Source organism: Mytilus trossulus, chromosome 7 (genome assembly GCF_036588685.1).
Source record: "Mytilus trossulus isolate FHL-02 chromosome 7, PNRI_Mtr1.1.1.hap1, whole genome shotgun sequence".
NCBI classification, from domain to species: Eukaryota; Metazoa; Mollusca; class Bivalvia; order Mytilida; family Mytilidae; genus Mytilus; species Mytilus trossulus.
In genome coordinates, this window is record NC_086379.1 from 21,299,291 (window position 1) to 21,314,130 (window position 14,840).

At 33.8% G+C, this 14,840-nt stretch overlaps 1 protein-coding gene across 1 annotated transcript; it reads left to right on the forward strand.

The window, feature by feature from the left end:
- The first annotated feature begins 33 nt into the window (after nucleotides 1-33).
- On the forward strand, nucleotides 34-2,475 carry LOC134726244 (uncharacterized). Its single transcript, XM_063590645.1, has one exon. The coding sequence runs from the start codon at nucleotides 34-36 to the stop codon at nucleotides 2,473-2,475; it is 2,442 nt and encodes an 813-aa protein (XP_063446715.1).
- The last annotated feature ends 12,365 nt before the right edge of the window (nucleotides 2,476-14,840 follow it).

Sequence of the window (14,840 nt, forward strand, 5' to 3'; positions counted from 1 at the left end):
ATTAAAACATCTCTGTCTGTTACTCCAGAAGATATGGACGTAATTCAAAGACGACTATTCGACATTCAAAGAATAGAGAAACAAAATTTCAAAGCTAAACAAAATAAAAAATTCAAACGAGACCGTTTAAACCAACAAAGTTCCGTTTTTGAAGAAGATCCAATTTTAAACTTGTTAAAAGAGAGTAAATCAAAACAACCGAGGAAAAGGCGTTTTAAAAAACAAAAACACGCAGTTCAAGATAAGTTAGTTGTAAATCTGTCATCAATAGAACTAACTACCTCTGAGGAAAAACTATTGAGTAAAGGCCTTAATTTTTGTCCAGCTCCAGCAACCGTCAACAATTTACAACTTGAGACAGATGTAGAAGCATTTGCCAGGCGTCTCCGGTTGAAAGAACATTTCAATAGACAACAGAAGAAAAATTTAAAAGAAGCCGGAATGAATGAATCTGATTATGAGAGTGATGAAGGAGACATATGCATCCCAAAATTTAAAAAGAAAAGTACATGGAATCCCCCTAAAAGCAAAAACGACAATTTGGAATCATTCATTACATCAGTCAAAGCTGAGGTCAGATCTTCAATCAGTGGTAAACAAGTCAGAAATATTTCAAAGTCAGAAAGTCAAGCCATGATTAACTTAAAAGACCGTGACGAAATTGTTATCAAACAAGCTGACAAAGGAAGTGCCGTTGTAGTGATGAACAAGGCAGACTACATCGAAGAAGGAAATCGTCAACTCTCAAACGCTAAATTTTATAAAGAACTAACATGTGATCCAACAAAAGAAATCAACAAAAAAATTAATGACGCCCTCTCAGAAATGAATAAAGATAAACAAATTGATGACGATACGTACGATTATCTACGCCCAGACGAAACGTGCACAGCCGGTCGATTCTACTTACTTCCAAAACTTCACAAAGAAGGGATTCCAGGGAGACCTATAGTATCAGCTAATGGCCATCCCACCGAAAAAATTTCTGAATTTGTTGATTACCATCTCAGACCACATGTTCAACAACTACCATCTCATATTCAAGATACGACTGACTATTTGAAGAAAATGAATTCCTTAAGTCCTTTACCCAACAACACAATTTTGGTTTCAATGGATGTGTGTTCTTTATACACAAATATTCCAAAAGATGAAGGAATAGCCGCGTGTGAAAAAGTATGGAATACTCGAAAGGATAAACATCCCCAAACTGACTGTCTAGTTCAATTGCTCAAGCTAGTTCTTGAAAATAACAACTTTATTTTCAACGACAAGCACTTTTTACAGATTGACGGAACTAGTATGGGAACAAAAATGGCACCTTCTTTTGCCAACATTTTTATGGGGGATCTCGAAGAACGCATCCTTTTGAGTGTGCCATACAAACCTTTGTCATGGCTCCGTTTTATTGATGATATTGACATGAAATGGAACGATACTGCAGAACATTTGCAAGATTTCTTAGATCATTGTAATCAGTTCCATCACTCAATTAAATTTACATCTGAATTTTCAAGCGAGAAAATTGCTTTTCTCGACACCACCACATTTGTAAAAAACGGGATCATGACAACTGACCTCCACACAAAGAAAACTGATAAACACCAGTTCCTTTCTCCAAAAAGTTGTCATCCGAAACACTGCTCCAGGAGTATACCTTACAGTCAAGCCATCAGACTAAAGCGAATTTGCTCCTCTGAATCCAAACTTAACTATCGTTTGGGACAACTAAAAACACAGCTGAAATCAAGAGGATATAAAACCAAAAACATCACAGACGCTTTTGATAAAGCTAAAGAAAAAGATCGAGCTAGCCTCATGGAATACAAAAATAAGGCGACCCGTGCAGATAGAATTCCGTTTGTTGTAACATTCCATCCCGATTTGACAAATATTTCATCTTCTATCCGAAAGCACTGGCGTCTAATCGAAAATGACTCGTCCTTAAAAGAAATTTTTCCATCACCTCCTCTTATTGCCTATCGCAGACCCAAAAATCTCAAAGACATACTTGTGACATCAAAAGTAAAGAAACAAGAAACTTCAAAATTTGGGTGTTACAAACAATGCGGTAGAAGGAACTGTAAGTGCTGTAAAGCCGCCAACACTGACCACTCTTTCAGCAGCACGGTAACAAAGCAGCGATACAACATCTATGTTACATCTAATTGCAAAACGGAAAATAGTATTTATATTCTTACTTGTGGAACTTGCAAGCTGCAGTATGTTGGTGAAACAGAAACCACTTTTAATATCAGACTAAACAATCATCGGTCGTTTTATACAAAAGGAAGAAACTGTCCAATTACGAGACACCTCTTAAGAACAGGACATACTTTTGAAAATATCACCTTTCAAATAATTGAGGTAAACCAAAATTGGGACCCAGAAATGAGAAAAAAGAGAGAAAGGTTCTGGATGCATCAGCTACGTACTCTTGAACCTGATGGACTTAATGAGAGGGATGAAAAATAGTTCTACCCGAAAGCAAAGGAATAACTCATCAATTTTACTTCTATTTAACTAAAACAACTATTTGTTTTAATTTTTGAAAAAATTGTTTATGTACAATAAACGGCAAAAAATTGTTTTATACAGATCATTAATCAATATGTTAAACTTTTGTGTAGCTCAAGCTACAAAGATATTTTTTGTCATGCATCCGATTTCACCTTGATAGATGCACACGCCCGATGAAGCTAATTTGTTTAGCGAAATATTGCGTGAATAATATATAAAATATAACACCTTATTTTATAACACTCATTAGTGTGTTAAAGTTACATTCTTAGACACTTATATAATTCAATTTAGTAACTGCATCAGTTTATTTACAAACTGATCCACACCTATATAGATTGAATGTTGATTGTTGCTATTTTTAGACACTATATATATATATATATATATATATATATATATAACGTATGGCTCTAATTAAGATAAAATAGCTCGAAAAATAACTGTGCCATGACTTTGTTTTATGACAATATGATGCCTAATATGTGCTCCATATATTTTATTGCATTTATATGTCGTTTTTCTTAAGACGTGACTTATTAGAGCACGAGATCAACATTTAATATAAGACACAATGTAGATCCGGGGTTTTATACTTTAAGGCAGCTTGATTTTTATCTTAAAGTAAGAAATTTTATATGGTACAAAACAAGGAACAAATCTTAACAAAACGCATCAGAAATAACACATATCTAATTATTTCCCGTTTAACTAGAAGTATATGATTAAAGTTATAATCTTAGTTTCAACTTGTCGAATATCAATAAAAAAAACACCATGAAGGAAGAAATAGTCTTAACAACCTAAAAATAAAAGAAAAAAAATGTCAAAGTTTTATGTAACGGTTTTCCACACACACGTGTACAATTGAACAAAGGCTATAAAAAACAGCTGAAACACAAATTTCAAGACGAAAACATTGTATGCCATGGCTCCGTGTTGGAGGCCATACATTGACCTATAATAGTTTACTTTTTTAAATTGTTATTTGGATGGAGAGTTATCTCATTGGCACACACACCACATCTTCCTAATATATCTATGTACGAAGCTGAATGCTAAAGAAGCAACGTCATTGTTATTGGTAAGTTTTTAATTTCAATCAAAAGAGAAATTGGTAAATAAAACTATACTGGATGCAAAAAGGGCACCTTAAATTGAACCGAAAGAAGAACTATCATTTTAACGTGACACATCGCAGTATGGGTATGTTAATAATAACATTTTCTTTTCTTTCGAACATTTGCTTCAATTTCGCCTGATTAATCCGATTAAAACTACAGCATTTTACGAAATTCAAGGCAAATGCATCTCGGACGCACGTTTATAATGTTTGATGCCCTTTTAACTGTTGATAATATGTGAATCGACTTTGAGAGTTCCTCTTGAAAGTCACATCAGAAAAGCGCTTCTGACGCATAAAAGTTACAAAAGAGCTGTTTTGTTTTCCCTTGTACATGTGGTTAATCTTTTATCGTTATTGCTGCATTGTTAAAAAAACTTACTGTGAACATAACGTTAAGGACTTTGTGATGCGACTGTCGTACAATTGAGAGGCCTAAGTAAAGCGCTATAAAACTAGGTTCAATCCACCATTTTCTACAAATGAACATGCCTGAACCAAGTCGGGAATATGACAGTTGTTGTCCATTCGTTTTTGATGTGTTTTGTCAATTGATTTTGCTATGTGGTTATGGACTTTCCGATTGAATTTTCCTCGGAGTTCAGTATTTTTTGTGATTCTACTTTTCTGATATTTCTTCGGGTTCGGTATCTTTGTTATTTCAATTTGTTCATACTTTTTCAAACACAGTTGAATCACATTATGTGTTTACCATACATTTGTGTAATTATTTAAAAAAAAAGTGTTTCTTTTCAGATACAAGAATGACTACCGATTTATCACAACCGTTTTACCACTTTCTTTGCAAAAAAATCGGTACAGAGGATATAGTAAAAGTGAGACGATTATGCTATGCAATGTGCGATTATCTTTCAGCAATAACAATAACAAATTCAAGTATTATGTATGCCGCATATCATACTTTTTTCACGTATATATGCAGTGGCAGCAAAGCAGACGGCTTGGATTTAAAGGGTAGTGACATAGATATAATGGGTGTCTTTCACTGTGTAAACGTATTTGATAATCCTTTGGACAAACGTGGAACTTTTTCGTTTCATATAACAACGGATTATACAAAAAGTGGATTTGTACGACTAAAACCGAACTTTCTAGTCGCAATGTTAGCACCTTTTTTTTGTAAACAGAGAGATGGTCAAGTATATTTTTCAAGTGAGTTGGTGAAGACGACGGCCCTTCCTCTAATATGGAGTTATTTGGATGTTTTCATTCATGGTCCATGTATTACAACTGCTGACGAAGCCAACGATATTGCAATTTGTCTGAGATCGAAATCCTGGATAGTGCAAGCACAACCATGGGTGTTAAGAAATCGTCTATGGCCTTCCGATGATCTGGTTTCAAAGATTGTTGACTATGGTGTACTGTTTGTTCCTATAGGCAGTAAAGGTTCACTCAACGAAGATATAGAATGGAGAGTATCATTTTCAGTGGCGGAGAAACATTTGGTATATTCTTTCACTCATGTACAATTGCTTTCTTATGCATTGTTGAAAATCCTACTAAAAGAAGTTATTGATTTAAGTGCACATTGTAAAGGATTGCTTTGTCATATTTTATCAAAACACTGGTATTTTGGATTCTTGAAGAAGAAATGACATCATTGAAACAACAGAATTGTATATCTTATTTTAATCGCCTTATATTCAGACTTCGGTACTACGTTAAAATCAGCTTTCTTCCGCATTATTTCATATCAGAATACAATTTATTTGAAAACAGATTTTGCGCAATACAACAACAAACTCTAGTGGATTTGTTGACGGATATTCACCAGAAAGGAATTTACTGTTTTTTAAACTCCGAAACTCTGTCAGATTTTTTTGGAACAAACCTCTCGACATGGACAGATTTTACCGGTTTTGATTACGAATTGATCAATATTGCTATTAGTATTTTAAACGATTTTTTACTTTTTGATGTGTCACCTAACACACTTGTCGTTTTTTTCAGTAGATACAAATTAGTATCCCACAGATACCTTTATAAATTATTTTGGTGCGCAGTATGTCAGTATATAGGACATAAGAAAATTGCAAAACAGGATCGATCTAATAAAGACCAGTATAAAAGATACAAAACGTATGTACCGTATCTTGTAATGGGGTTGCAGAAAGATGCAATCACAGGTTGGCTCTGTTTGGCATCTTACTTTTTCTCTGTGCATAACTATAAAACTTGTTTGAATTTAATTGATTATAATTTACATAAATGTTGTTTTGGAGAACCCTCAGATGCCGAATCACACATTGGACACGTCAACAATTTGGAGATTGAGGCAATGAAGTATGGGGTTCTGAACGCACACGACATTTGCAGTCGGCATTTTGTAGATTTGACAACTAAATTTCAATTGAGTTGTCAGGTCAGGCCAGAAAAACTTCAGGTTGAAACATTAATTAATTTACGCGCTATAAGTTCACCCTTTGTATACACACATTTTCTGCGTTTTATGTGTTGTCATCATCTTAGTGATTTCAATGGTGTTCCATATGCATTACGTGATCTACAAAGACTGATTAGTAAGCACCCATTCGATGCCACCTTCTGCCTAGGATTAGCTTATGCTACTTTAAAGGAATATGCAACTGCATTGTCTTTATTACAACCGTTATCGAGGGGTCTGAAATTATCTAACGATTCTGAGTTTGAAAATCTAATTATCGAGATAGATTTGTTAATTAACAAACTAAAAAGGGCGAGGTCTAAGTCATATGTTAGTTTTAAGCAAGATAATGTTCCATTTGAATGATACATTAGTGTTTCTATATTTCTGCACTTATTTGTGACTAACCATACATTTAGAACGTTTAAAATCATAATGACATAAACGAATAGTTCTCAACGTGAAGAAGTGAAAAACACAATCAGAAAATGTATTTAACATATTATTGTAGAAATAAAAAAAAACACGTATGTATACGTTCCAAATCGTTTGTCTGACACGTAAATTTTTTGACTGACATAATAGGAACATTCAAAAAGGACTTCGGACTTTATATAGATTATATTGAAATATCAGCAGAATATAAAGTACGATGCAAACACAAAGTATAAGAAAAAACATCTGAAAAAAACAATATTTGTTATGTGTACAGAGTACACCATCGTAATACATTCATTGTTCGCCATTCGTTTGAGCTTTTGATTGGTTATGGTTTAGAATTTCCCCCCGAATTCAGTATTTTAAGTCATTTTACTTTATACAGATCAATTTTATTCCATGGTGTTTGCTTATGCTATGATCGTGATGATTTTATTTACAAATTAATCGTTTCTGTACTTAAAGACAATATTTTATGATAAATATTATGCATTCGTTTGGTTTGTTTATACTATCCCTCATTTTTTTCATTTTGTCAAATTGCTGAATAGTATATAATACAGCCATGTATCACCTTCAGTGATGGCTATCCGATGGATAAATCTGTTGTAGAGTTGTCACTTACTCAGACGTACTTATACATATAATTATTGTATGTGGCTGTATCTTACATTAATTTGTAGGATCCTTTACTATAGATAATTGAGCTGATCTGTAACAATAATATCTCTATGCCTTATATATCATGTACTGTAGTACGACGCTGGATAAAAACTGACGAGATAAGGTAATACACGGCCCCCGAAAGCTTTATTATTGTAGAGCACAGGTGGTGGTGTGGTCTAGCGGGACGGCTGCAGTGCAGGCGCTTTGGTGTCACGATATCACAGTAGCATGGGTTCAAATCCCGGCAAGGGAAGAACAAACAATTTGCGAAAGCAAATTTACAGATCTCACAGTGTTGGGTTGATGTTTAGACGAGTTGTATACAGTCGGAAACCAGGTTGAAATAAAAAAAAAGAATCGAAGCTCTTTATTAGAGAAGGCGATAAATGTTTACTGCATTGTTTACTATAGTGACAAAAATTTTAAAAGTTAATAGAAACAAACAAAACTGCAATTTTCTTCTCCATAACGAGGTATTTTATTTCAAAAACAACATTTGCATAAGTTTTCAATTTTTCTAGTACATAATTAAGCAGAACAATTAGATATCAAGTCGACTACATGGGTATCTTTCAAGTTGGATGTCGAAAATGCATAATCTTCATAATTTTGAAAAAAATACCACGGACGGAAAACATATCAATCTATTAGATCAGTAATTTTCGTGTCTGCCCTTCCATAATGTGACTGAAGACAAAATTCCAAAAAATAGGTAACAATTGTATCGAAAAGAGAAAATCGAGTGCACCTTTTTATGTTAGGGCGTGTTTGAGTTCAGTATTTTGTCTTGGTATCGTACAAAGTAAGAATATTTCATACATCGTCTCGCTTCAGATTCTATCATTTTTATAAATTAAAGCTACAGGTTGACTTTATAACACAAAAAAGTAACATTACTAAAAGATGAAATATATGGGTCAAGTGAAATACCTATCTAATGAGTCACAAAAACAGAGAAGGTGTGTTCGAATAGCTATTTTTTTACTGAAAGTACTTGACGAAAGTCTTACAAGTTGGATAATGAAAATGCATATCTTCGAAAAAATCTATTTTTTTGTGTGTGATAACTATGGTTTATAGTCTTCAACCACTAAAAAAATCTAGTCTGCCCTTCCACGAAATATTTAATTAGAATGTTTTTAAATGTTTATGATTTTTCGAAAATTCCACCTGAAAACCGATCAGACAATAGTTTTAAGTTGAATCAATGCAGACAAGATCATTAACTGGTGCTCTGTAGCTAGATGTTTAGACGAGTTGTATATACATTATGTACACAGACATATATCACCATCATTGATGGCGATTCGATGGATAAATTTGTTGAAGAGTTGTCACGAACTCAGACGTACTTATAAATATAATTATTTTCTGTGACTGTATGTACTAAAGTCATTACATTAATTGCTTGATAAACGAATTAGGTATAGACAATTCACTTGGAAACCCAACATATACCCTCACGACACTTACCAAAGAGGAAATCCTGGATAATCATAGGTCTGTTCTTTGTTCCTTTGGTATTTCAACCAAAGATGAAGAACTGGATCTTCCATCACTGTATTGGATACCTAAACTACATAAGTGTCCTTACAAACAACGGTATATTGCTGGGTCTTCCAAGTGCTCCACGAAACCCCTTTCTAAATTATTAAAATCCATTTTATCAGCAATCAAAGACGGGCTTCAAAGTTATTGTGAAACTGCCTATTCTAGAGGTGGCGTGAATCAGATGTGGATACTTAAAAATTCCAAAGATCTTTTAGAGTACATACAATCTAACTCTCTTTCATCTTGTAACAGTATTAAAACATTTGACTTTTCTACTCTTTACACAAGTATTCCACAACCCAAACTAAAAGACAAATTAAAAGAGTTGGTATTACTATGCTTCATAAAAAAGAATGGCCAACGTAGATACAAGTATCTTGTCTTAGGGAGGGATAAATCATACTTTGTAAAGAATCATTCTGATTCAAACAAAAAATTCTCTGAAACCGATATTATCAAGATGCTTGATTTCTTGATTGACAACAAATCTGTTACGTTCGGAGGACGTGTTTTTCAACAGACTGTCGGCATCCCAATGGGAACAAACTGTGCCCCTCTACTTGCTGACTTGTTTCTTTATTATTATGAGGCTGACATCATGCAGGAACTTCTTAGGAAGAAAGATAAGAAGTTAGCAATATCCTTTAACTCTACTTTCCGCTATATAGATGACGTTCTTTCACTAAACAATTCAAAATTTGGTGACTATGTGGATCGCATCTATCCCATCGAATTGGAGATAAAGGATACTACAGATACAGTTAAGTCGGCTTCATATCTTGACTTACATCTAGAAATTGACAATGAGGGTCGGTTGAAGACAAAACTTTACGACAAAAGAGATGATTTCAGCTTTCCAATTGTGAACTTTCCATTTCTAAGTAGCAACATTCCAGCAGCACCTGCATACGGGGTATATATCTCCCAATTGATACGATATTCCCGTGCTTGAATTTCCTATCATGATTTTCTTGATAGAGGGTTACTGCTCACAAGGAAGCTATTAAACCAAGAGTTCCAAATGGTGAAGTTGAAATCATCCCTTCGTAAATTTTACGGACGCCATCACGAGTTGGTTGACCGTTATTGAATAACCGTTTCACAAATGATATCGGATATGTTCCTTACGTCGTAACTACAATCCCCTTCCCTTTCATGAATTTGACTTACCGAATTAGACTATTTACCGGATTTGTAATCACATAAGCAACACGACGGGTGCCGCATGTGGAGCAGGATCTGCTTACCCTTCCGGAGCACCTGAGATCACCCCTAGTTTTTGGTGGGGTTCGTGTAGTTTATTATTTAGTTTTCTATGTTGTGTCATGTGTACTATTGTTTTTCTGTTTGTCTTTTTCATTTTTAGCCATGGCGTTGTCAGTTTGTTTTCGATTTACGAGTTTGACTGTCCCTTTGGTATCTTTCGTCCCTCTTTTACTATAGATAATTGAGCCGAGCTGTAACAATAACATCTCCATGCCTTATATATCATATATATCATATATCACGAGGAAATGTAACACACAGCCACCGGAAGCTTTATTATTGTAGAGCCCAGGTGGTCGTGTGGTCTAGCGTGACGGCTGCAGTGAAGGCGATTTGTTGTCACGATATCACTGTAGCATGGGTTCGAATCCCGGCGAAGGAGCAAACAAAAAATTTGCAAAAGCAAATTTACAGATCTAACATTTTTGGGTTGAATTTTAGACGAGTTATATATATATATATATATATATATATTAAAAATTAAATACACAAAAAGAGTTTTAAAAGCAGCATTGTCTAGCGCTTTCATCCATCTTGGGACTTTTCAAGACTATGAACATCGTTATGAACGTCGTTATGGGGAACACATTAGTATTATGACGTAACGTCATTGTTCGTAAAATATTAGTAGTATGACGCTTTTAAAACTCTTTTTGTGTATTTAATTTTTAATATATAATTCTGTACACTGCTTGAAAAGAAACTTTTTTTTCTTTTTATATATACAACTCGTCTAAACATCAACTCAACAATGTTATATCTGTAAATTTGTTTTCGCAAATTTTTGGTTCTTCCCTCGCCGGAATAGGAACAAATGCTTCTGTGATATCGTGACACCAAATCGCCTGCACTGCAGCCGTCCCGCAAGACCACACGACCACCTGGGCTCCCTATTAAAGAGCTCTCGGTGGGCATGTGTTACCTTTCCACGTCAGTTTTAATCTAGCGGCGTACTACAGTACATGATATATAAGGCATGAAGATGTTATTGTTACAGATCAGCTAAATTATCTAAAGTAAGGAATCCTACAAATTAATGTAAGATACAGTCACAGAAAATAATTATATTCATAAGTACGTCTGAGTCAGTGACAACCCTACAGCAGATGTATCCATCGGATCGCCATCAATGATGGTGATACATGGCTATATATATATATATATATATAAACGAGTCTAAATTGAAAACTCAAAATTCAATGCAGCAAGAAATTTTTGCACCCAGAGGCGGCCTTTAGCTGGCCCTTTAACAAATATATATGCTAGTTCAGTGATAATGAACGCCATACTAAACTCCAAATTTCACACAAGAAACAAAAATTAGAAATAATATAAGACTAACAAAGGCCAGATGCTCCTGACTTCAGATAGGCTCAAAAATGAGATGGGGTAAAACATATTTAATAGTTTTCTCGTTTGAGTTGTTATACATTGTCATGTCGGGGCCTTTTATAATGACTATGCGGTATGGAATTTGCTCTTTAATGAAGGCCGTACGGTGACCTATAGCTGTTAATGTCTGTGTTATTTTGGTATCTGGTGGACAGTTGTCTCATTGGCTATCATACCACATCTTCTTTTTTGAGATCTTAACCCTCCCTATATGTCTAGCCAATGTAAAAAAGTAAAGGCATAACACTATGCACATTAAAATTCAGTTCAAGAGAAGTCCAAGTTTGATGTTAAAAGATTTAACAAAAGAAAATTAGAAAAATGACAATAATACATAAATAATAACGGATAGCAGTTAACTGACATGCCAGCTTCAGACTTCAATTAAACTGATTGAAAGATGTGTTGTCATTATATGAATATTAGGCAAAAAACTTCATTTTGGGGGTTTAGTATCATACCAGCATATATATGAGAAGAACATAACCCGTGATATGCCAACATCTAGTTTTTTTAAAAATAAATGTGTTTTTTTTCCGATGCAAAGACTTTACAAGTGAATCAACATTAACGCCAAAATATGCAATCGGTGAATACCGATATTTCAATGTCTTATGTAAAATGTACAGTGTTACGACGCTAGATAAATCTGACGAGGAAATTTGATTTTAGTCGAGTGTTCTAGTGCGCCGTAAATAGTGCAAGGCCGTTTGGTGGCACGATAATTCAGTAGCATGAGTTGGAATACCGGGTATGGAAGAACAAACAATTTGTTCGCAAATTTACAGATCTAATATTGTTAGGCTGTTATTCAGAAAAAATAATTTATCATTGATATTGATGGTTTATGAAGGAGCACAATATGACAAAAACTGCCAGAACATTTTGTCCGGTTCTGTTTTCGATATTTTCGTCATGCAAACAATTACTTTATAAAGTCAATGCCCATGAGTTTAACCTTTTATAAATAACTCGTAGCATCATTGTTATGATCAAACTTTAAACAAACACGAAAACACACTTTATTTACTTAAGGATAGAACTGGAATAATTAATCTATCTATAATCAGTAAACTAAACAATCACACCCATTTAAGAACTGTTTTGGTTGCACTCATCGAGGTTAGCTGAGAACACACTTTAAGTAAAGAAAAGGACTGATTCGCTAACATAGTAAACATTTGCAACACAATCCACCGTCTTTCGTGCATTATACATATTATGCTCGATTTCAACAAATTTTGATTCAAATCAACTTGGTGAAAAAAGGAGATAGTTATGAAAGGACAATGACACCATAGCTTCATATATTGACATTTCAGGGGTGACAAATTTATAATGATCTCGATGTGGTATGATTGCAAATGAGACAACTCTTCAACAAAAAGCAAAATGACATATAAATTTACGATAATCACAATGTTTACCGCATTGTTAAAACCCAATCCTGTATTTTATCAGGGAAAGTCATGTTTTTCGTCTGATGAGAATACAATAGGACATGCCGTAAACAACTGCTGTTAGGTTTAAAACATTAAGATTTTGTATTTCACAAAAGATTAAAAATAAAAAACTCGAAAAGAGAATGACGAACGCCACATCTTGAATTTCTGACGTTAAGCGAAAGTGAAAATATTTCTTCACTTACCCGCGGGAGAAATACATTCTGATAAAGTAAATTTACATGACTTGAATAAACTATAGAAATTGATAAAATTAACTTAATGAACCAGTAGACTAGACTGATCATACCATTGGGGTCTTACTTAATTAGCAAAGACATCGACCACACGTTAGCATCAGACATCAGTCTCAAATTAATTGCGTATTCGTAAGATAAATATAAATATATATTTGTTAGATTGGTGGTTGGCGTCTGACCTATGGCAAGACATTCTAAACAGTATTCCGACATAACATGTTTTTATAATTATGTAAGGACGGGTTTTCTTTAAATTTATAATCAGGGAATATCCACCGGATGAATGTTTTCATTTACATACCAGTCAAGTTTTGACAATTTTTTATTATCTGTAAGTACTCAACCTACAGGAAATATAACTAAATAATTATATATAAGTACCGATATAAACAACAAGAATATATAGATTATGCAATATTATTCGATATACATTACCACGTAATATTCAAGGGAGGAGGAATTTTATTTTGGCGGATAGAATATATCGATGGACAGAAATTCCATGTTCATTCTTTATAGAGCAGATTAATTTTCAGTTATTAACAGGCAGGAGTTTTCAATTAAGAAATCCTACTGCCTCGACGCCGAATAAAATAGTCAATTGGTCCTGAACGGTCTTTTACTTCGTACTTTTTTTTTACCTCTTAAACTTTTTTGGGTTTGTGTGTCACTGATGAGTCTCTTGTAGACGAAACGCGCGTCTTGTATATATACAAAATTTAATCCTGGTATCCATTATTAGTTTTATTATAGTCATCCCCGTAATCCCGATATTCATTTAATGCAATATTCATGGAACAAGAAATATCATTGCAGTGAATGACATTTTATCTAGTTACAAAATGTCACGGCCACATCCACTTTGTGGTTTTGTTAGATATATTTCTTTTATTATCCATCTGATTTTTTTCAACCTTTTTTAACTGATTTTGTATAGTTCGATCTTATGTTGTACTGGTACACCACTGTTCCAGTATAGCTATAGGGGAGGGTTGGGATCCTGTTACACGTTTTACTCCGCAACATTCTGTTTGTATGTGTATGTCCCAAGTCAGTAATTCCGTGATTGTTTTTTGTTGATGTGTTAAATATTTGTTTTTCGTTAAATTTTTGGTACATTAATTGGACCGTTAGTTTTTTTTTATCGTTGATTGTTTTACATTTGCCATTTCGGAGTCTTTTATCGCTGACTATACGGTATTGGCTTTGCTCATTGTTGAAGGCCTTACGGTGAAGTACACTTGTGATTATCTGTATCAATTGGTCTCTGGTTGAAAGGTGTGTCATTGACAGTCATACCACCTTTTCTTTATTATATATTCCTATTATTTTCATTTTTGGAGTTATTTTGGATGGTATTGCATAATACATTTTGACCTACATAGCTTTTAACAATGTTTAAAGAGTCAGTAAACTTAGAAGCGTATATTTAACTTCAGTTACCATCCATTAATACAAAAAATAATGTTGTGAATTTCACTCTTTCTAGAATTCATACTTCAATTATCGGATGCATGATATGTAATTTCAAAATCTTATGAATTATTCTTCTCTTTATAAAGCCATTTTTTGAAAGTTAAAATTTTTGTCATTTGAAATTGACGTGCCAACAACATAATTTACAATTTCTATTTTCTACATGTAATATTGAGTACAGTCATGAGAATTTTAATTATTTACCTTACATGTAAAACGACAAAATAAGTCAACTAAGAACGAATATTTCGTTCATACACGTCATGTTATTTATAAACTATTAGTTAAATTGTCAGACT